This window comes from Carassius gibelio, chromosome B8, assembly GCF_023724105.1.
Source record: "Carassius gibelio isolate Cgi1373 ecotype wild population from Czech Republic chromosome B8, carGib1.2-hapl.c, whole genome shotgun sequence".
NCBI lineage: Eukaryota > Metazoa > Chordata > Actinopteri > Cypriniformes > Cyprinidae > Carassius > Carassius gibelio.
This window is the reverse complement of record NC_068403.1, coordinates 25,468,557-25,490,504: the sequence shown is the minus strand read 5'-3', so window position 1 is coordinate 25,490,504 and position 21,948 is coordinate 25,468,557. Positions and strand designations below refer to the sequence as shown.

The window sequence follows — 21,948 nt, the reverse complement described above, 5'->3', positions numbered from 1 at the left end:
GCAGGCAGTGTTTGTTTTAGCACACGTGTCTCTCTCACACTCGCTCATCCTGACTGGGCTTTGCAAAAATGTTAAAAAGCTTCTTTTTTTTTCGTCAAATAAAGTGCATTGTCTATGTTTGTGCAAACCCATATTTTCTCCTGAAAGAAAAAGTCTATTTTTGAGTACTTAGCTAATTGTATTATAGTACTGTGATGGAATGATATACACTATAAACTATGATATAATTATAAAATCCAACATTTTAATGCGTGTCATCTTTACAGTTAGAATTTGCTTCTTTATGTAGCCTAGCTGAAAAACAAAAACCAGACATTTTTGTTCTTTGTCTTGTTTTCCAAATGGTTCACACACTTTCTCCCGGGTCCCCCTTCAGTATGTGTGAAAGAGCAAACCCAGTGTAGTAGTTTTATGGCTGTTGTGTTGACATATACAGGCATGTCAAAGATTTCAAACACCCTAACTCTGTCACTTGCAGGTTTTGAAGAACAAGTTCTCAGTTTTATTGCTTTATTTGTTCCCACAAACAAGCAGAAGACCTTGAGGCTAATCTAAACCTGACATGGAGCTGTACAGTACACACATCTCAGTTTGTACATAACACAGAGTTGCTCTTCAACATTTTGGTGCTGTGTGTTTTGTTGGAGAAATTTGTATCTTATTTAGGATGTTAAATGCGTCACCAGAAAGACCATTCAAAACAACTTAGAGCAACTTCTCTGTGACGACAACAAAATAACTAATCACTAAAAATTACTAAAAATACTAAATGCAATTGTAATTTTTTTTTACTAAAAATGTACGAATGGCACACTTCATTTGCTAAGATTCTCAAGGGCACAGCTAGGGGACACTTTACAATCCCATAATGCCACGGATCTGGGAAATCGTCAGATTAAAAAATAAAAAATAATTATAAAACATTTTGGTTACATGATTCAAAATATCTTCTTTTGTGATTTTTTTTTTTTTTTTTTTTTTTTTTTTTAGATTAAAATGAAAGTAATACAGTTTTAGAACAAGTATGTGATGACAGATTGTTAATTTTGGGGTGAGCCATCCCTTTTACGAGGCCGGAGTGAATTATTTTCCAGATGGTTCGTATGTTACAGGTCAAAGGACCGTGTCAGCTGAGTGGGTGTAGCAAGTCCAGGAATGCATTTATACTACACACCTGCATACCACAACAGATTTAATTCATTAAGTTCATTGAAGTTAATCTCTGTACACTCTGTATTATTCATGTAAAGATCAAAGTTGGTGATATCACTTTTTCTTGCTTACAGATGTAATCACCTCACCTTGTGTTCAAAATTCACCTTTTTGAGATCAAAATATTAAAATAGGTCACATATGAGATTCGTATAGAACTAATGAGAAACCTTTTGGGTAATTTTTGTTCTGTATGCTGGATAAGACAGATTAAGGTCAATGTTCTTGATGCTCTAAATATTACAAGAGAAAAACAAAATATTAAATTGATTCTTCGCAATAAACGCGCCCTCCTAAGTTACTGTTGCTAGGTCAAACAATGCCATTCTCACACTAAACACATCACATCACAGAGCAAATAGGGCACTGACAACACACCGACAGACAGACAAGGTCTCCGCTTTCAAATGTATAGTTCATAATAAACGGGTCGACATAAGAGGTCCGCATGCACGACCAAAATAAAAAAATGCTGTTCTGACAGCGCATTAGCGTACCGACATGGTTGACAGCTGTTAATACACAATTACCATTTTAGATCACAGACTGTAATATATAAGTTTTTATTTTCAACCTGAAAGCATAAATCTAGGCTATGCGCGTATACTTACTTGCCGGCTACCCGCCAAAATAAAAGCCTGCTGATTTTAAGTTTGAATATGATGAAAACGCTTTTATTTATTTATTTTTAGACGCTTTTATCCAAAGCTACTTAAAATTGGGGAATACATAAAGCGATTCTTCTTAAAGAGGCAAAGAAACAAAGAAAGTAGTAGTAAATATTAGCATTTTATTTTTACTATAAAAGTTTACTATAAAATAAATGTATTTGTATTTAATACTAGGACTGCCTTTTATTTTTAATAATATTATATACTTTTATTTAGTTAATTTACTATAATTTTATTATTTTTTTTAAAAACTAAATAAATAAGTGCAATAATATTATAACTTATTAATTCATTTTTTATAGTTATATTTAATGGGTCACACTATATGCAGTGTGAGGACGGCTGCAGGATTATCACAAAAATCATAATTGTTGATTTATTCCCTTGAAATTGTAATTGGGATTATTAATTACGATTAATATTATTGAATGATATTTATACCATTGTTTGATGCAACTGCATGCCATATTTTTATATGAAAATAAACAAGTTGAAACAGTCAAACTGAAAAACTTTGTGCTTTTCTATAGTATAAAGCCTCAAATGTAAAAATATATAACAAATTGGTTTCTTTAAATGATAAAAAAAAAAGTTAAAATACGGTACCCATAAGATAACATGTTGTGAGAGAAAGTTCAAAACAAAGTAGTTTGTGATATCCGGTTCGCGAACGAATCATTCGATGTAACTGGATCTTTTTGAACCAGTTCACCAAATTGACAGTATTGTGTGAACATTTTATTACCAATTTATTCAGAAGTTCTCTTTAATGCAACTGGCTGTAAATGGGATGTAAATTATGTGTGTGTGTATTTGTGTCCTGCAGATAGATGCTGAGGATCCGGACCAAGGGCAGCCGTGTATGCGCTGTGGAGAACAGTGTCCTGGCTTCCGCATGCATGGATGGAGGTAAGACTGCAGCGCTAATACTTGACGAAAGACCCAGAACTTCCTTGTCCTCCCTTTTTACGTTTTTTTTTTTTTTTTACTTGAAATGAAAATGATGCACGACAGATTCAAAGCAACACTTTTGATAAATGTACTACAAGATCCAACCCTTTACTTTTGAAGGACATTCGTCCCAGGCATGGGAATGTGCAGACGGAAACATAACATCCTCAGACATAACATCTTGGATAATTGTTTTAGTTATTCATTTGTTTTGAAATTAAGTTGCAGAAAAGGAAAGGAGGGAAGATGGTACTGATAAATGACAGTCTGTGAGGACCAGATACACGTGTGTGTGTGTGTGTGAGAGAGATACCTGGGATTCTTGTGTGTAACATGAGACCTCTAATCATATTTCCAGAGCAGGTAATAAAAGAAGCGCAGTGTTTACACTGAGCACACTTCACTGTTACACCATAAAGCCCCTTTCACACTACACGTGGGACCCGCAATATTTCCGGAACATTGCCGGGTCGCCTTCTGTGTGAAAGCAACTACGTCCCGGAATTGATTACCTAATTGAACCCGGGTCGGGGACCTAGTAACATTGCGATAATCGATCCCGGGACGAGCGCTGTGTGAACAAAAGCCAGATCTAATTCCGTATCGTAGCGTTATCGCGCGACTCTTTTACCGGCTGTTTTGAAGGAAGATCAACATTAGCGACGAAAACATATGTGCAAACTGTAATGAAGCAGAGATCAGTTAGTTCCTCACTTTCCGCGCTGATGCCGAGATCGTTTCCTTGCTTCAGTATAACGTGCCTAACATTCTCGACTCGTACATTACACGTCACGCGCTGATGGCACGTGTCGTTACGGGATCTTCAAGGGTTGTGTGTGAAAGCATGCACATATACCGGGTCATCACTGGCAGTATGAAAGTGCCAAATCTAGCGACCAGGGAACAATTGCAGGAACACTTTACCCCTGTATTTGCCGGAATGGCAGTGTGAAAGGGGCTTTAGACAAGCATCATCTGAAGAATGAGGAGCATTAGTGTAGCTGTAGTGTGTGTTTGTGTTCTCTGTATATCTTACTATAATATTACAGATTATTGATTTGTATATCTGGGAATGAGTTTATGAATCCAACATTATCTGCATGTAAACAATCCAGATCACTTGGGATCAGCTGGAGAATGTTCCTGATTGGCTGTTTAACTGATGCTGTTCACTTTCTCTTGTGTCAGTTCCAGCATTTCACAGACAGACAGCGAATTAATAAAACAAAAAATACTTTCTGTTCAGCTCTGTAGATTATGTTTCCATAAAATTAATTTTTAGATATCAGGAATAATAATCCAAAGGGCGGTATGTGACGTTAATGCATGCCAGTTGTTGATCCTTCTTCTTGTGTGCATTTTTTGTAAACCTCACAAATGGACCATGTGACTGCTGTAGTTTAGCTGCCTTAAAAATCAATTTTTCAGAATCTCTTGGCGATTTCTTCATCAACTACAGCAATAATTTAATCTGTTTAGCTTTTGGGAAAAAAATATGATGGCATAAGTTCTGAGAGGTATTACTTTTGTGCGACACTACATCCACACTGATAGGTCTCAGTATGCAGTATAAGACCACTGTTGAATTAAGGGCGCATAAAGGTTAATATATACTGTATATATATATTTGATTGAAAGTACAAATATTTGTCCTCAAGTTTAGGGTCATATTTTGACCACACACTATTAAAAATGCTGGGATAAAAACAACCCAACTTGGGTTATTTGGCAACCCAGCGCTGGGTAAATATTGGACAGGACACATGCTGGGTTATTCTGACCCAGCTGGTTGGGTTAAATGTTTTTACCTACCATGCTGGGTTGTTTTTTTAAGTAAACTATTGTTTACAAATTATTTTGTTTCTGGCTTAAAATGGACTGGAAATAAAAAATCACACAGAATTTCTAGAGGCAACCGCATTATTAAAAAGATGAACATTTATTATTACCGTATTTTCCGGACTATAAGTCGCACTTTTTTTCATAGTTTGGCTGGTCCTGCGACTTATAGTCAGGTGCGACTTATTTATCAAAATAAATTTGACATGAACTAACAGAAAACATTACCATCCTGTAGTCTACACTAAGCAGCATAGAGCGCCCTCTTGCGGCTGGAGAAGGTAATGTTTTCTCTTGGTTCTTGGTTCTAAATAAATGCGACTTCTAGTCCAGTGCGACTTATAGTCTGAAAAATACGGTAAGCAAGAAACACCCATGGAAAAATTCAAGACAAATTGAATTTATTTAGTTAAATAGAGCGTAGTTTAGAATATTACACACATTTAAACTCTTTAGAAATAATAATAATAATAAAAAATACATTTAAAAGTAGCATTTTAATTTAAGCGTATTCAACCATTCTCTGTAATCATTGTTTACTAAAATAGCACTAATTCTCTAATCGTTGTGCCGCTGAAATCTGAGCTGGTGAAGGGCTGCTGTTCACGGGGGAACTGTGAACTTTAGACTGCAGCCTTGCGTTTCTCTCGTAGCTTGAAGATGCTGTGTCTGACTCCAAAACCTGCCTAAAAACAAACAGTACTGAGATTTAAATCTAATTTTAATATCAAATTAAAGCCGCAAGCAGCGATGAACGGGCCCTCGCACCCGGGCTCACCGGCAGCGAGTGGCTTTAGTAAATAGGTGAGCGGTGAGAAACATGCATTTAAACTCATAAATATAAGTGGAATATATCAAAGTTATTCCATATATGTGCCAATCTTCCTGTTGCCAGCAGGTGGCGCTATCATTATAATGGAATATTGGCCTTCAGTTGTGTTCAGGGCAGGACTCTTATCGAACATGTGAAGTTTGGGGAAGTTCCAACATTTTATGCCTGAGTTACAACAACTTCCTTTACTGTGGCGAGACAACAAATTTTGTCATGGCGCCATGGACACGCCTTTTAAAAAAAAAAAAACAAGATCTCCATAATTTAGCATTGCACAGGTCTTTAGATTAGACTGACCACAAAAAAAAAAAAAAACATTAATGTCATACTATTTCTAGGAGTAGTTTGTCGCAGCGTAAAACATGTCACTTCCTGTTGCCAGCAGGTGGCACTATGACTATAACTGAATATGGGCATGTAGATCTGTTAAGGGCAGAAGTCTTATCTAACATGTGAAGTTTGGGGCAGATTGGACATTGTATGACTGAGTTACAGGAACTTCTTTTTCATGGCGAAACATCGAAATTTGACAGGCCGCCATGGACACGCCCTTTAACGAAACCTCAAGATCTTCGCAATTTAACATCGTAAAGGCCTTTAGATTTAATTGACCAAGTTTGCTGTAGATCTGAATAAATCTCTAGGAGGAGTTCGTTAAAGTACAACCCCTGAAAATGTCAAAAACAGCGCCAATTTTGCAGAGAAAATTCTAAATAACCGACTTCCTGTTGGGATTCGGATTTCGTACCAAGAGGCTTTTTTGTAGATATTGGTGTGTTACATGTGTGTACTGATTTTTGTACATCTACGTGAAAAATAGCTCGAGGAGCACTCCACTGAATGTGCATATGCACTCCGTTGAAAGTTTATAGGTGGCGCTATCGAGCCATTTTGCCACACCCTCTGGAATATTGGCCTTCAGATCTGTTCAGGCCAGGACCCTTATCACACATGTGAAGTTTGGGCAAGATCGGACACTTTATGCCTGAGTTTTAACATCTTTTATTCCCATGACGAGACATCGAACTTCGTCACGGCGCCATGGACACGCCTTTTAACAAAAAATCAAGATCTTCACAACTAAACATCACACAGGTCTTTAGATTAGACTGACCACAAAAAAGACATTGATGTCATAAAATTTCTAGAAATAATCTGTCACAGTGTAAAATATGTCACTTCCTGTTGCCAATAGGTGGCGCTATGACTATAACTGAATATGGGCATGTAGATCTGTTCAGGTCAAGAGTCTCATCCAACATGTGAAGTTTGGGGCAGATTGGACATTGTATGTCTGAGTTACAGCAACTTCCTTTTTCATGGCGAAACATCGAAATTTGTCAGGCCGCCATGGACACGCCCTTTAAAGAAACCTCAATTCCTTCGCAATTTAACATCGCAAATGGCTTTAGATTACACTGACTAAGTTTGGTGTTGATCTGAATAAATCTCTAGGAGGAGTACGTTAAAGTACAACCCCTGAAAATGGCAAAAACAACACCAGTTTTGCAGGGAAAATTCAAAATAACCGACCTTCAGTTTGGATTCGGATTTCGTACCAAGAGACTTTTTTGTAGATATTGGTGAGTTACATGTGTGTACCAATTTTTGTACATGTACGTGAAACATAGCTCGAGGCGCACTCCGTTGAAAGTGTATAGGTGGCGCTATCGAGCCATTCTGCCACACCCTGTGGAATATTGGCCTTCAGATCTGTTCAGGTCAGGACTCTTATCACACATGTGAAGTTTGGGGAAGATCGGACATTTTATGCCTGAGTTATAACATCTTTTATTCCCATGGCGAGACATCGAACTTCGCCATGGTGCCGTGGACATGCCTTTTAACGAAAACTCAAGATCTTCACAACTGAACATCGCACAGGCCTTTAGACTAGACTGACCACAAAAAAGACATTGATGGCATAACATTTCTAGGAGTAGTTCGTCGCAGCGTAAAATATGTCACTTCCTGTTGCCAATAGGTGGCGCTATGACTATAACTGAATATGGGCATGTCAATCTTTTCAGCTTCAGAGTCTCATCAAACATGTGAAGTTTGGGGCAGATTGGACATTGTATGTGTGAGTTATAGCAACTTCATTTTTCATGGCGAATCATCGAAATTCGCCAGGCAGCCACGGACACGCCCTTCGACGAAAACTCAAGATCTTCGCAATTTAACATCGCAAAGGCCTTTAGATTAGGCATACCAAATTTGGTGTTGATTTGAAGAACTCTCTAGGAGGAGTTCGTTAAAATACAACACATGGAAATGACCAAAATTACACAAAATATGCTCATAATATTAAAAATAACCGACTTCCTGTTGGGTTTACAATTTCGCTCCAAGAGTCTTTTTTGTAGGTATTGGTGTGTTACATATGTGTGCCAATTTTCGTGCATGTACGTGAAACATAGCTGGAAGGCTGTTGATTTTCTTGGTATAGGTGGCGCTGTCGAGCCATTTTGCCACACCCTCTTCTGAATCCTATATCAGACGAAAATTTTCACCAGGTAGTGCGACTTATAGTCTGAAAAATACGGTAAGCAAGAAACACCCATGGAAAAATTCAAGACAAATTGAATTTATTTAGTTAAATAGAGCGTAGTTTAGAATATTACACACATTTAAACTCTTTAGAAATAATAATAATAATAAAAAATACATTTAAAAGTAGCATTTTAATTTAAGCGTATTCAACCATTCTCTGTAATCATTGTTTACTAAAATAGCACTAATTCTCTAATCGTTGTGCCGCTGAAATCTGAGCTGGTGAAGGGCTGCTGTTCACGGGGGAACTGTGAACTTTAGACTGCAGCCTTGCGTTTCTCTCGTAGCTTGAAGATGCTGTGTCTGACTCCAAAACCTGCCTAAAAACAAACAGTACTGAGATTTAAATCTAATTTTAATATCAAATTAAAGCTGCAAGCAGCGATGAACGGGCCCTCGCACCCGGGCTCACCGGCAGCGAGTGGCTTTAGTAAATAGGTGAGCGGTGAGAAACATGCATTTAAACTCATAAATATAAGTGGAATATATCAAAGTTATTCCATATATGTGCCAATCTTCCTGTTGCCAGCAGGTGGCGCTATCATTATAATGGAATATTGGCCTTCAGTTGTGTTCAGGGCAGGACTCTTATCGAACATGTGAAGTTTGGGGAAGTTCCAACATTTTATGCCTGAGTTACAACAACTTCCTTTACTGTGGCGAGACAACAAATTTTGTCATGGCGCCATGGACACGCCTTTTAAAAAAAAAAAAACAAGATCTCCATAATTTAGCATTGCACAGGTCTTTAGATTAGACTGACCACAAAAAAAAAAAAAAACATTAATGTCATACTATTTCTAGGAGTAGTTTGTCGCAGCGTAAAACATGTCACTTCCTGTTGCCAGCAGGTGGCACTATGACTATAACTGAATATGGGCATGTAGATCTGTTAAGGGCAGAAGTCTTATCTAACATGTGAAGTTTGGGGCAGATTGGACATTGTATGACTGAGTTACAGGAACTTCTTTTTCATGGCGAAACATCGAAATTTGACAGGCCGCCATGGACACGCCCTTTAACGAAACCTCAAGATCTTCGCAATTTAACATCGTAAAGGCCTTTAGATTTAATTGACCAAGTTTGCTGTAGATCTGAATAAATCTCTAGGAGGAGTTCGTTAAAGTACAACCCCTGAAAATGTCAAAAACAGCGCCAATTTTGCAGAGAAAATTCTAAATAACCGACTTCCTGTTGGGATTCGGATTTCGTACCAAGAGGCTTTTTTGTAGATATTGGTGTGTTACATGTGTGTACTGATTTTTGTACATCTACGTGAAAAATAGCTCGAGGAGCACTCCACTGAATGTGCATATGCACTCCGTTGAAAGTTTATAGGTGGCGCTATCGAGCCATTTTGCCACACCCTCTGGAATATTGGCCTTCAGATCTGTTCAGGCCAGGACCCTTATCACACATGTGAAGTTTGGGCAAGATCGGACACTTTATGCCTGAGTTTTAACATCTTTTATTCCCATGACGAGACATCGAACTTCGTCACGGCGCCATGGACACGCCTTTTAACAAAAAATCAAGATCTTCACAACTAAACATCACACAGGTCTTTAGATTAGACTGACCACAAAAAAGACATTGATGTCATAAAATTTCTAGAAATAATCTGTCACAGTGTAAAATATGTCACTTCCTGTTGCCAATAGGTGGCGCTATGACTATAACTGAATATGGGCATGTAGATCTGTTCAGGTCAAGAGTCTCATCCAACATGTGAAGTTTGGGGCAGATTGGACATTGTATGTCTGAGTTACAGCAACTTCCTTTTTCATGGCGAAACATCGAAATTTGTCAGGCCGCCATGGACACGCCCTTTAAAGAAACCTCAATTCCTTCGCAATTTAACATCGCAAATGGCTTTAGATTACACTGACTAAGTTTGGTGTTGATCTGAATAAATCTCTAGGAGGAGTACGTTAAAGTACAACCCCTGAAAATGGCAAAAACAACACCAGTTTTGCAGGGAAAATTCAAAATAACCGACCTTCAGTTTGGATTCGGATTTCGTACCAAGAGACTTTTTTGTAGATATTGGTGAGTTACATGTGTGTACCAATTTTTGTACATGTACGTGAAACATAGCTCGAGGCGCACTCCGTTGAAAGTGTATAGGTGGCGCTATCGAGCCATTCTGCCACACCCTGTGGAATATTGGCCTTCAGATCTGTTCAGGTCAGGACTCTTATCACACATGTGAAGTTTGGGGAAGATCGGACATTTTATGCCTGAGTTATAACATCTTTTATTCCCATGGCGAGACATCGAACTTCGCCATGGTGCCGTGGACATGCCTTTTAACGAAAACTCAAGATCTTCACAACTGAACATCGCACAGGCCTTTAGACTAGACTGACCACAAAAAAGACATTGATGGCATAACATTTCTAGGAGTAGTTCGTCGCAGCGTAAAATATGTCACTTCCTGTTGCCAATAGGTGGCGCTATGACTATAACTGAATATGGGCATGTCAATCTTTTCAGCTTCAGAGTCTCATCAAACATGTGAAGTTTGGGGCAGATTGGACATTGTATGTGTGAGTTATAGCAACTTCATTTTTCATGGCGAATCATCGAAATTCGCCAGGCAGCCACGGACACGCCCTTCGACGAAAACTCAAGATCTTCGCAATTTAACATCGCAAAGGCCTTTAGATTAGGCATACCAAATTTGGTGTTGATTTGAAGAACTCTCTAGGAGGAGTTCGTTAAAATACAACACATGGAAATGACCAAAATTACACAAAATATGCTCATAATATTAAAAATAACCGACTTCCTGTTGGGTTTACAATTTCGCTCCAAGAGTCTTTTTTGTAGGTATTGGTGTGTTACATATGTGTGCCAATTTTCGTGCATGTACGTGAAACATAGCTGGAAGGCTGTTGATTTTCTTGGTATAGGTGGCGCTGTCGAGCCATTTTGCCACACCCTCTTCTGAATCCTATATCAGACGAAAATTTTCACCAGGTTTGACGCGTGTGCAAAGTATCATGACTTTTTGAGCATGTTAAAGCCCTCAAAAATGCGATTCATTCGGGAGAAGAAGAAGAAGAAGAATAATAATAATATTAAAGCTGCAAGCAGCGATGAACGGGCCCTCGCACCCGGGCTCACCGGCAGCGAGTGGCTTTAGTTAATAGGTGAACGGTGAGAAATATGCGTTTAAACTCATAAATATAAGTAGAATATATCAATGTTTATTCCATATATGTGCCAATCTTCCTGTTGCCAGCAGGTGGCGCTATCATTATAATGGAATATTGGCCTTCAGATGTGTTCAGGGCAGGACTTTTATCGAACATGTGAGGTTTGGGGAGGATTGGACATTTTATGCCTGAGTTACAACAACATCCTATTTCATGGCGAAACAATGAAATTTGTCAGGCCGCCATGGACACGCCCTTTAACGAAACCTCAAGATCTTCGCAATTTAAGATCGCAAAAGGCTTTAGATTACACTGACCAAGTTTGGTGTTGATCTGAATAAATATCTAGGAGGAGTTCGTTAAAGTACAACCCCTGAAAATGGCCAAAACAACACTAATTTTGCAGAGAAAATTCCAAATAACTGACTTCCTGTTGGGATTCGGACTTCGTACCAAGAGACTTTTTCGTAGATATTGGTGTGTTACATATGTGTACCGATTTTTGTACATGTACGTGAAACATAGCTCAAGGCGCACTCCGTTTAAAGTGTATACGCACTCCGTTGAAAGTGTATAGGTGGCGCTATTGAGCCATTTTGCCACACTCGATGGAATATTGGCCTTCAGATCTGTCCAGGCCAGGACCCTTATCACACAAGTGAAGTTTGGGCAAGATCGGACATTTTATGCCTGAGTTATAACATCTTTTATTCCCATGGCGAGACATTGAACTTCATCACGGCGCCATGGACACACCTTTTAACAAAAACTCAAGATCTTCACAACTAAACATCACACAGGTCTTTAGATTAGACTGACCACAAAAAAGACATTGATGTCATAAAATTTCTAGGAGTAGTTTGTCGCAGTGTAAAATATGTAACTTCCTGTTGCCAATAGGTGGCGCTATGACTATAACTGAATATTGGCATGTAGATCTGTTCAGGTCAAGAGTCTTATCCAACATGTGAAGTTTGGGGCAGATTGGACATTGTATGTCTGAGTTACAGCAACTTCCTTTTTCATGGCGAAACATCGAAATTTGTCAGGCCGCCATGGACCCGCCCTTTAACGAAACCTCAAGTCCTTCGCAATTTATTATCGCAAAGGGCTTTAGATTACACTGACCAAGTTTGGTGTTGATCTGAATAAATCTCTAGGAGGAGTTCGTTAAAGTACAACCCCTGAAAATGGCAAAAACAACAGCAATTTTGAAGGGAAAATTCAAAATAACCGACTTCCTGTCGGGATCCGGATTTCGTACCAAGAGACTTTTTCGTAGGTATTGGAGTGTTACATGTGTGTACCAATTTTTGTACATGTACGTGAAACATAGCTCGAGGCGCACTCCGTTGAAAGTGTATAGGTGGCGCTATAGAGCCATTCTGCCACACCCGGTGGAATATTGGCCTGAAGATCTGTTCAGGCCAGGACTCTTATCACACATGTGAAGTTTGGGGAAGATCGGACATCTTATGCCTGAGTTATAACATCTTTTATTCGCATGGCGAGACATCGAACTTCGTCGCGGCACCATGAACAAGCCTTTTAAAGAAAACTCAAGATCTTCACAACTGAACATCGCACAGGCCTTTAGATTAGACTGACCACAAAAAAGACATTGATGTCATAAAATTTCTAGGAGTAGTTCGTCGCAGCGTAAAATATGTCACTTCCTGTTGCCAATAGGTGGCGCTATGACTATAGCTGAATATGGGCATGTCAATCTGTTCAGGCTCGGAGTCTCATCAAACATGTGAAGTTTGGGGCAGATTGGTCATTGTATGTGTGAGTTATAGCAACTTCATTTTTCATGGCGAATCATCGAAATTCGCCAGGCTGCCACGGACACGCCCTTCAACGAAAAGTCAGGATCTTCGCAATTTAACATCGCAAAGGCCTTTAGATTAGGCATACCAAATTTGGTGTTGATTTGAAGAACTCTCTAGGAGGAGTTCGTTAAAATACAACACATGGAAATGACCAAAATTACACAAAATATGCTCATAATATTAAAAATAACCGACTTCCTGTTGGGTTTAGAATTTCGCTCCAAGAGTCTTTTTTGTAGGTATTGGTGTGTTACATATGTGTGCCAATTTTCGTGCATGTACGTGAAACATAGCTGGAAGGCTGTTGATTTTCTTGGTATAGGTGGCGCTGTCGAGCCATTTTGCCACACCCTCTTCTGAATCCTATATCAGACGAAAATTTTCACCAGGTTTGACGAGTGTGCAAAGTTTCATGACTTTTTGAGCATGTTAAAGCCCTCAAAAATGCGATTCATTCGGGAGAAGAAGAAGAAGAAGAATAATAATAATAAAAAACAAAGCAGATACAAGAGGGTCCTCGCACCTCGGTGCTCGGGCCCTAATTAAAGCTGCAAGCAGCGATGAACGGGCCCTCGCACCCGGGCGCACCGCCATCGTGTGGCTTTAGTAAAAAGGTGAACGTTGAGAAATATGCATTTAATGTCCTGAATATAAGTGGAATATATCAAAGTATATCCCATATATGTGCCAATCTTACCGTTGCCAGCAGGTGGCGCTATCATTATAATGGAATATTGGCCTTCAGATGTGTTCAGGCCAGGACTCTTATCAAACATGTGAAGTTTGCGGAAGATTGAACATTTTATGCTTGAGTTACAATAACTTCTCTTCCGATGGCGAGACATCAAATTTTGTCATGGCGCCATGGACACACCCTTTAACAAAATCTCAAGATCTCCACAATTTAACATTGCAAAGAACTTTAGATTAGACTGACCAAAATAAAATTTGGATGTCATAAAATTTCTTGGAGTAGTTATTTGCAGTGTAAAACATTGACACTTCCTGCTGCCAGCAGGTGGCGCTATGACTATAACTGAATATGGGCCTGTAGCTCTGTTAAGGGCAGAAGTCTTATCTAACATGTGAAGTTTGAGGCAGATTGGACATTGTATGTCTGAGTTACAGCAGCTTCCTTTTTCATGGCGAAACATCGAAATTTGTCAGGCCGCCATGGACACGCCCTTTAACGAAACCTCAAGATCTTCGCAATTAAACATCGCAAAGGGCTTAAGATTACACTGACCAAGTTTGGTGTTTATCTGAATAAATCTCTAGGAGGAGTTCGTTAAAGTACAACCCCTGAAAATGGCAAAAACTATGCCAATTTTGCAGAGAAAATTCTAAATAACCGACTTCCTGTTGGGATTCGGATTTCGTACCAAGAGACTTTTTTGTAGGTATTGGTGTGTTACATGTGTGTACCGATTTTTGTACATGTACGTGAAACATAGCTCGAGGCGCACTCCATTGAAAGTGCATATGCACTCCGTTGAAAGTGTATAGGTGGCGCTATCGAGCCATTTTGCCACGCCCAATGGAATATTTGCCTTCATGTCTGTTCAGGCCAGGACCCTTATCACACATTTAAAGTTTGGGGAAGATCGGACATTTTATGCCTGAGTTATAACATATTTTATTCCCATGGCGAGACATCGAATTTCGTCGCGGCGCCATGGACACGCCTTTTAACATAATCTCAAGATCTTCACAACTAAACATCACACAGGTCTTTAGATTAGACTGACCACAAAAAAGACATTGATGTCATAACCATTTCTGGAAATAGTTTGTCGCAGTGTAAAATATGTCACTTCCTGTTGCCAATAGGTGGCGCTATGACTATAACTGAATATTGGCATGTAGATTTGTTCAGGTCAAGAGTCTTATCCAACATGTGTAGTTTGGGGCAGATTGGACATTGTATGTCTGAGTTACAGCAACTTCCTTTTTATGGCGAAACATCGAAATTTGTCAGGCCGCCATGGACACGCCCTTTAACGAAACCTCAAGTCCTTCGCAATTTAACATCGCAAATGGCTTTAGATTACACTGACCAAGTTTGGTGTTGATCTGAATAAATCTCTAGGAGGAGTTCGTTAAAGTACAACCCCTGAAAATGGCAAAAACAACAGCAATTTTGAAGGGAAAATTCAAAATAACCGACTTCCTGTTGGGATCCGGATTTCGTACCAAGAGACTTTTTTGTAGGTATTGGAGTGTTACATGTGTGTACCAATTTTTGTACATGTACGTGAAACATAGCTCGAGGCGCACTCCGTTGAAAGTGTATAGGTGGCGCTATAGAGCCATTCTGCCACACCCGGTGGAATATTGGCCTGAAGATCTGTTCAGGCCAGGACTCTTATCACACATGTGAAGTTTGGGGAAGATCGGACATTTTATGCCTGAGTTATAACATCTTTTATTCTCATGGCGAGACATCGAACTTCGTCGCGGCGCCATGAACAAGCCATTTAACGAAAACTCAAGATCTTCACAACTGAACATCGCACAGGCCTTTAGATTAGACTGACCACAAAAAAGACATTGATGTCATAAAATTTCTAGGAGTAGTTCGTCGCAGCGTAAAATATGTCACTTCCTGTTGCCAATAGGTGGCGCTATGAATATAACTGAATATGGGCATGTCAATCTGTTCAGCTTCGGAGTCTCATCAAACATGTGAAGTTTGGGGCAAATTGGTCATTGTATGTCTGAGTTATAGCAACTTCATTTTTCATGGCGAATCATCGAAATTCGCCAGGCCGCCACGGACACGCCCTTCAACGAAAACTCAAGATCTTCGCAATTTAACATCGCAAAGGCCTTTAGATTAGGCATACCAAATTTGGTGATGATTTGAAGAACTCTCTAGGAGGAGTTCGTTAAAATACAACACATGGAAATGACCAAAATTACACAAAATTTGCTCATAATATTAAAAATAACCGACTTCCTGTTGGGTTTAGAATTTCACTCCAAGAGTCTTTTTTGTAGGTATTGGTGTGTTACATATGTGTGCCAATTTTCGTGCATGTACGTGAAACATAGCTGGAAGGCTGTTGATTTTCTTGGTATAGGTGGCGCTGTCGAGCCATTTTGCCACACCCTCTTCTGAATCCTATATCACACGAAAATTTTCACCAGGTTTGACGCGTGTGCAAAGTTTCATGACTTTTTGAGCATGTTAAAGCCCTCAAAAATGCGATTCATTCGGGAGAAGAAGAAGAAGAATAATAATAAATATAGCTGCAAGCAGCGATGGCGGGCTCAAGCCACCAATGCCATCGCCACCCCGGTGGCATCAGGTAAACTGTGCCCAGCGGGCACATGCATTCACAATATCCCTCTGGCAGTGAGGTTTTAAAGGATACGGCAGTTAAAGGGTTAATCCGAATCATCTAGACTTTAAAATCACATTCACAGAACAATATATATATTAGTAACACTGTACAATAAGATTTCATTTATAAACATTATGTTAACATGAACAATATTTATATAGCATTCATTCATGTCAGTTAATATTCCAAACTTAAACATGAAAACATTGTTTTATTGTGATTTTTTTCCAAGTACATTTTACCAATTCCAAACCATATAAATCTTAATAACTACCATTATTTTTTATTTAATCATTTATGAGTGCTATACAATAGTCCAGGAAAGCTGGAAGAGAAAAACTCCTTATATTCATGTGTGCAGAATTATTAGGCATGTTTTCTTTTACAGATGAAATGCGCTAAAATAGACTTTTAACTCAAACTGTAAGGTCGAAAATTATGAAATACCCATGAGAAATATCAAACACAAATGCAATACAGAAATGGATAAGTTAAGACTTGACCATTGTACAAAAAATACTGACTGGGTCATGAGGTCAGAAAAGAAGAAGAAAAAAGCAGGTCAAGAAGAACTGACAAAAAGAATTGCAAAATAATTAGTAATTAATGTGAAGATTAATTTTTAGTCATTTCTGCAAGACAGACTTTTCAGGAAAGGAGGTGGAATAAAAATGAGCTCCTAAATCTTAATCCTGGATTCTGGAAGATATATTCCTCAAACCATCGAACAAGAGGAGGTGGTGCTGGTCCTTCACGAGTCACTCTAATCTGTGCATAAAGCCTATATATAAAGACTTAATATATAGTATTTCACAATACTTCATGGTATTCTAATTAAATCATTTTTTGGAATCTTAAGTCTCTCGGAGTCCGACACCGAGTAATTCTGGAGACTCCAGGAAAGTGGCAGTTCTGTAAAATGTTGGCGCTGGAGACTAAATGCACCCTGATAGTTTCACACCTAATTCACTTAACACACACACACACACACATTACCCACAGTGACAGTGGGACTGAGTGACATCAGATGTATGATAGTTTTTTTTAAATTTTCTATCATCCATATAGTGTTGTATAGTCATGAAACTATGGTCATGAGACCAGTCATTCTGAGGAAATATGCCTCAGAATGACTGGTCTTCTATGTGTACATTTTTTTTTTAAAAGTGTTTAGAAGCTGCACTTTAAAAAAATAAAAAGACATTTACTGGTTCCTTTTTTACTATTATTTCAAAAAACATCACGGCAAAACCATTCAAGCTATCCAAAATTCATTCACACCTATTCTGTAAGATTAATTCTTTAAACAGTGGTAAAAGAGGATGTGGTGCTGATCCTTCAAGAGTCACTCAAACGTATCTGTCCATAAAGCCTATAAATAATTATTCTTAATATACAGTTCAAAATACTTCAGCTTGTTATTCTAATTAAGTGAGGGTCATTTTATCAGTAAAATATATACAATTCATTTTTTTTTTAAGATTTCTATAAATGATTTAAATCATACTCGTTTCTACAATAATTATTTAAAAGTAATCCTATAGCTCCCTCTGGTGGCCATTATAGGTACTAAGAATTGCAAGCTTGATTTATAAGTTATGATAGTTTAAATTTTATGCTGGCTCTTGAAAGTGATAAAGCTATGAAACTTACTGTGCTTCCTTCAAATGAGGACTTCTACTTATATAAAAAATTATGAAGATTTAGAATGAAAAATTGTAAAGATATAGTAAAATAACTATTGTATTTTTTTATGTTACTGTAATAAATCTCTATGGCAACACCATTTAAGCTATCCTAAACCCATTCACAATTTAACATCTCAGTATATTGGCATCATGTTGAAAAAGGAGTATGGAGTAGTATGAGTAGGAGTATGAATTCATTTGCAGGCTTTATCATAAATCCACAATAAAATTTCTGAGTTCTGTATCAATCTGTGTTGTTGTTTGTTTACTTTTATCTTTTATTTTTCATAGGAAGATAACTTACTCTCATTTTTAATAAATGTGCTTATAAACCAAGGACAAGCTATTTATAGCTGTATTTATAAACTGCTTACTACTGACTATTAATATTGGGACAAGGCTTTATAAAGCATGAACTGACTATTTAATAATGAGTGCAGTTATTATAAAGTGTTATCAATGAATTTGCTAATGTTAACAAATTAGACATTATTTTACAGTGTTATCAAATCCTTAAATGACTCATAAGCATTTGTGAAAGTTCTGCTTGCATTACAGCTTAGTATTGATCTGTGAGCTGAACAGATTTACTGTTACATCCATGAGATTATGTAAATTAAAATAAATATAATGTCACAGGATGTCATAGGTCAGTATCAAATGAGTTTGAAATTATTATTTGCAGCACAAATAAGGTTTTTTTAGGATTTTTAAAAATCCCTAAAACTGTCAGAAAAAGGTTAAGGCCTAAGCTATTTCTATGTGAGTGGCTAATTTTATTTTTGTTTTTATAATTGTAATACACAAACTATGAAATTATACAAAATGTATAAAAAGATAAATAAATAAATACGCACACATTAAAAAAGCAGCCAAGTCGAATGAGTTTCCTTTTTTATATAGATTAAAATTGAAGACAGAAGCAAGTGGTAAATGTGGTCACTTTAATATTCAAATCCAGTAGATCCAGTTTATGTTCACGTGGCTGTTTTCGTTTATAGTCGCCAAGCTATTATGTGTTTTGAAATAATCTTGTCCGTGATGTGTTCGTTCGTACGACGAAAGCCAGAATCCTGCAGCTCGAGAGATATGTTATTCTGCCAGTCGCGCTTTCAAATAGTCTTGCACACTTAAACAGGTCACAAACACCTGCATTTAGCTCTTGTTGTGTTACAATGGGTTTATTGTGTGCATTTGTGGTAATATTTTATTTAAAAAAGCTCTTAAACAAGAATAAATTCGTTTGTTTTGAGCTGGACACTGTACGCGCTGATCGGAGGCGGTGATTTCAGATAGGCAGCTGCAAATATTTCATTTTCACACAAACAGTTCAAAAACATCTTAATTTAGCTCTTGGTGTGTTCTAATTGGTTGATTGTGTGATATCACTGTAATAATTTATTTTTAAAAGCTTTAAAACAGGAATAAATTCGTTTTCTCTGAGCTCTTTACTCCAGACGCTCGTGATCACAACGGTGATTCATCTCTCCTATTTCTCACGTATCTCTGGCCAGAAATAATTTATCCATGAGCCCTGAACCGGTAATAATCAGATATGTTGGTTTAGCTTGTCAGTGTGAATTAAATCTAAGTATTTGTTTGTATTTTTAACCGATTTAAAAGTGAAAGTAAAAGTCCGGGAATTGAACCTGTAGGGGCGCAATTTCTCTCAGACAATGGAAGTCTAAGCACATATACTCAAACAGAGGGACAGAGTGAGATGAGATGTCTGACAGTTTTTTTAATTTTCTGTTATCCATACAGTGTTGTAAAGTCGTGAAACTATGCATATTTCCTCAGAATGACTTTTTCATCTGTATGAAAAAATTCTTTGACGTGTTTGGAAGCTGCAATTTAAAAATACAATAATGATTCCCTTTGTAAGGTCATTTAAAAAAATCACCACGGCAAAACCATTCAAGCTATCCAAAATCCATTCACAATTTAAGTTCCTATCAGAAATACTGATGTGTGTTCAGAGTTTTGTGAAATTCTAAGTATGTTATTTGCCTCAAAATCACCTGAGAAGTATTCCAGTTTGACATGTTGCCACGGCAACAATTTTTTAGATATCAATATCCCCCTTGCAGATTTATATCAACTGTGTTTTAACATTATTCTGATGAAGTTTGAAGCAAATCGAGTAATAATAAGATGCTGAATTCAAATCATTTTGAAAATGACACACTTCCTTCTGTCAGTTGGTGGCGCTATAACTTTGACTCCTAATAGTCACATATATGCGATCGACATCATACAACGAATAATCTGATGAAGTTTGATTAAAATCAGGAAATGTATGTGGATGGTATTAGACACTTCCTGTTTCTAATTTCTCGCCATAATTTCAACGCCTCGCCACGAGCAAACCGTTCGAGATATCAAAAATCCCCTGGCAATTTTTCATCCCCAGTGTCTTGAGATCATGTTGACCGAGTTTGGCGGCAATCGATAAAAAAACCTATGACAAGTATTTCAAATTCCAGAGCATGCGCTTTTTACATAACTCTAAATAGCTGACTTCCTGTTGGGTGGAGCCTATGACATGCAATACGAAAGTTGTTCGGCACGATGAGATCTATATGTGTACTGAGTTTCATATGAATATGTGCAAGTATGTGTGAGCTATACATCAACATTTCTGACTGTGTTCCAGGGGGCGCCGTAGAGCCCCTGTGCCACGCCCGGGTCCCAGCCTCTGCAGGCTCCTAAAGGCCACAGATTCCAAAGTGTGCGCAAATTTTCAAGAGTTTTTGAGTATGTTAAGGACCCCAAAAGCCCCCACAACTTTGACGAAAAATTTGAATACTAAACCCTAAATAGCCAACTTCCTGTTGGGCGGAGCCCATGATATGCAATACAAAAGTTGTTTGGATTGATGAGATTTATATGTGTACCGAGTTTCATACGTCTACGAGCAAGAATGTATGATATATGGCCCTCCATATTCCAGGGGGCGCTGTAGAGCCCCTGTGCCACGCCCGTGTATCAGTCTCTGCCCGGCCCTAATGGCCGCAGGTTCCAATCTGTGTGCCAATTTTCAAGACTTTTTAAGCACGTTAAGGGCCCCAAAAGCCCCCGAGACGTTGGAAAAAAATAATAATAATAATAATAAAAAATAATCCTAAGGAAAACAATAGGCCTCTCGCCCTTTGGGCTTGAGCCCTAATAATAATAAAAAACAAAGCAGATACAAGAGGGTCCTCGCACCTCGGTGCTCGGGCCCTAAAAAAACAAAGCAGATACAAGAGGGTCCTCGCACCTCGGTGCTCGGGCCCTAATTAACTTGCTGTAAAGGTGCTTTATGTAAGGTTTTGACTCTGCTAAAGCATAAAAGTACCATAATATGTTTGCAGATATTTAAGAAACATGCTAAGTTAACATACCTGTTTATCTGTTATGTTAATGTGCGTTCCGGTTTGTTCAGGTTTGTGAAACCCCCCCACCCTCTGCCAGTTTACCCAATTGTAATTTGGCACCCGGCTTGCTAGATGGCGGAAAACATAGCATACTTTATTTCATTCATCGACAAGTGCGCTCGTTTCTGTTGGTGTCATCAATCTGACAACCTTTGTGTGTGTCAAGTCTGAGGAGGATGGGCCGGGTGAAAAAAAAAAACTCTGTCCAATATTTTGAATTCGGACTGCAATACCTAGTTCAACCACTCGGTGTCAATTCTACATACAGCACCTTTAAACTCAGTACTATAACGAACAAAATCCATTTATGTTTTTTGCAAGACAAAATGTGTTTCCATCATGCAAAGTGATTGCTGCTGACGCAACTGACTGACTTCTCATCCTTGCATATTGTTGCATAAAATAATAAAATTTACAGCACAGTAAAGAATTCATAAATTTAA

The 21,948-nt window shown here is 38.2% G+C and overlaps 1 protein-coding gene across 1 annotated transcript in view; it reads left to right on the top strand.

Moving 5' to 3' along the window:
- Positions 1-21,948, top strand: part of LOC127962869 (prickle planar cell polarity protein 3-like) — a 59,896-nt gene that overhangs the window by 3,256 nt on the left and 34,692 nt on the right. Inside the window, exon 2 of the mRNA XM_052562466.1 lies at positions 2,710-2,792. Coding sequence (XP_052418426.1) covers positions 2,710-2,792 — 83 coding nt within the window. The remainder of the gene's footprint in view (positions 1-2,709; positions 2,793-21,948) is intronic.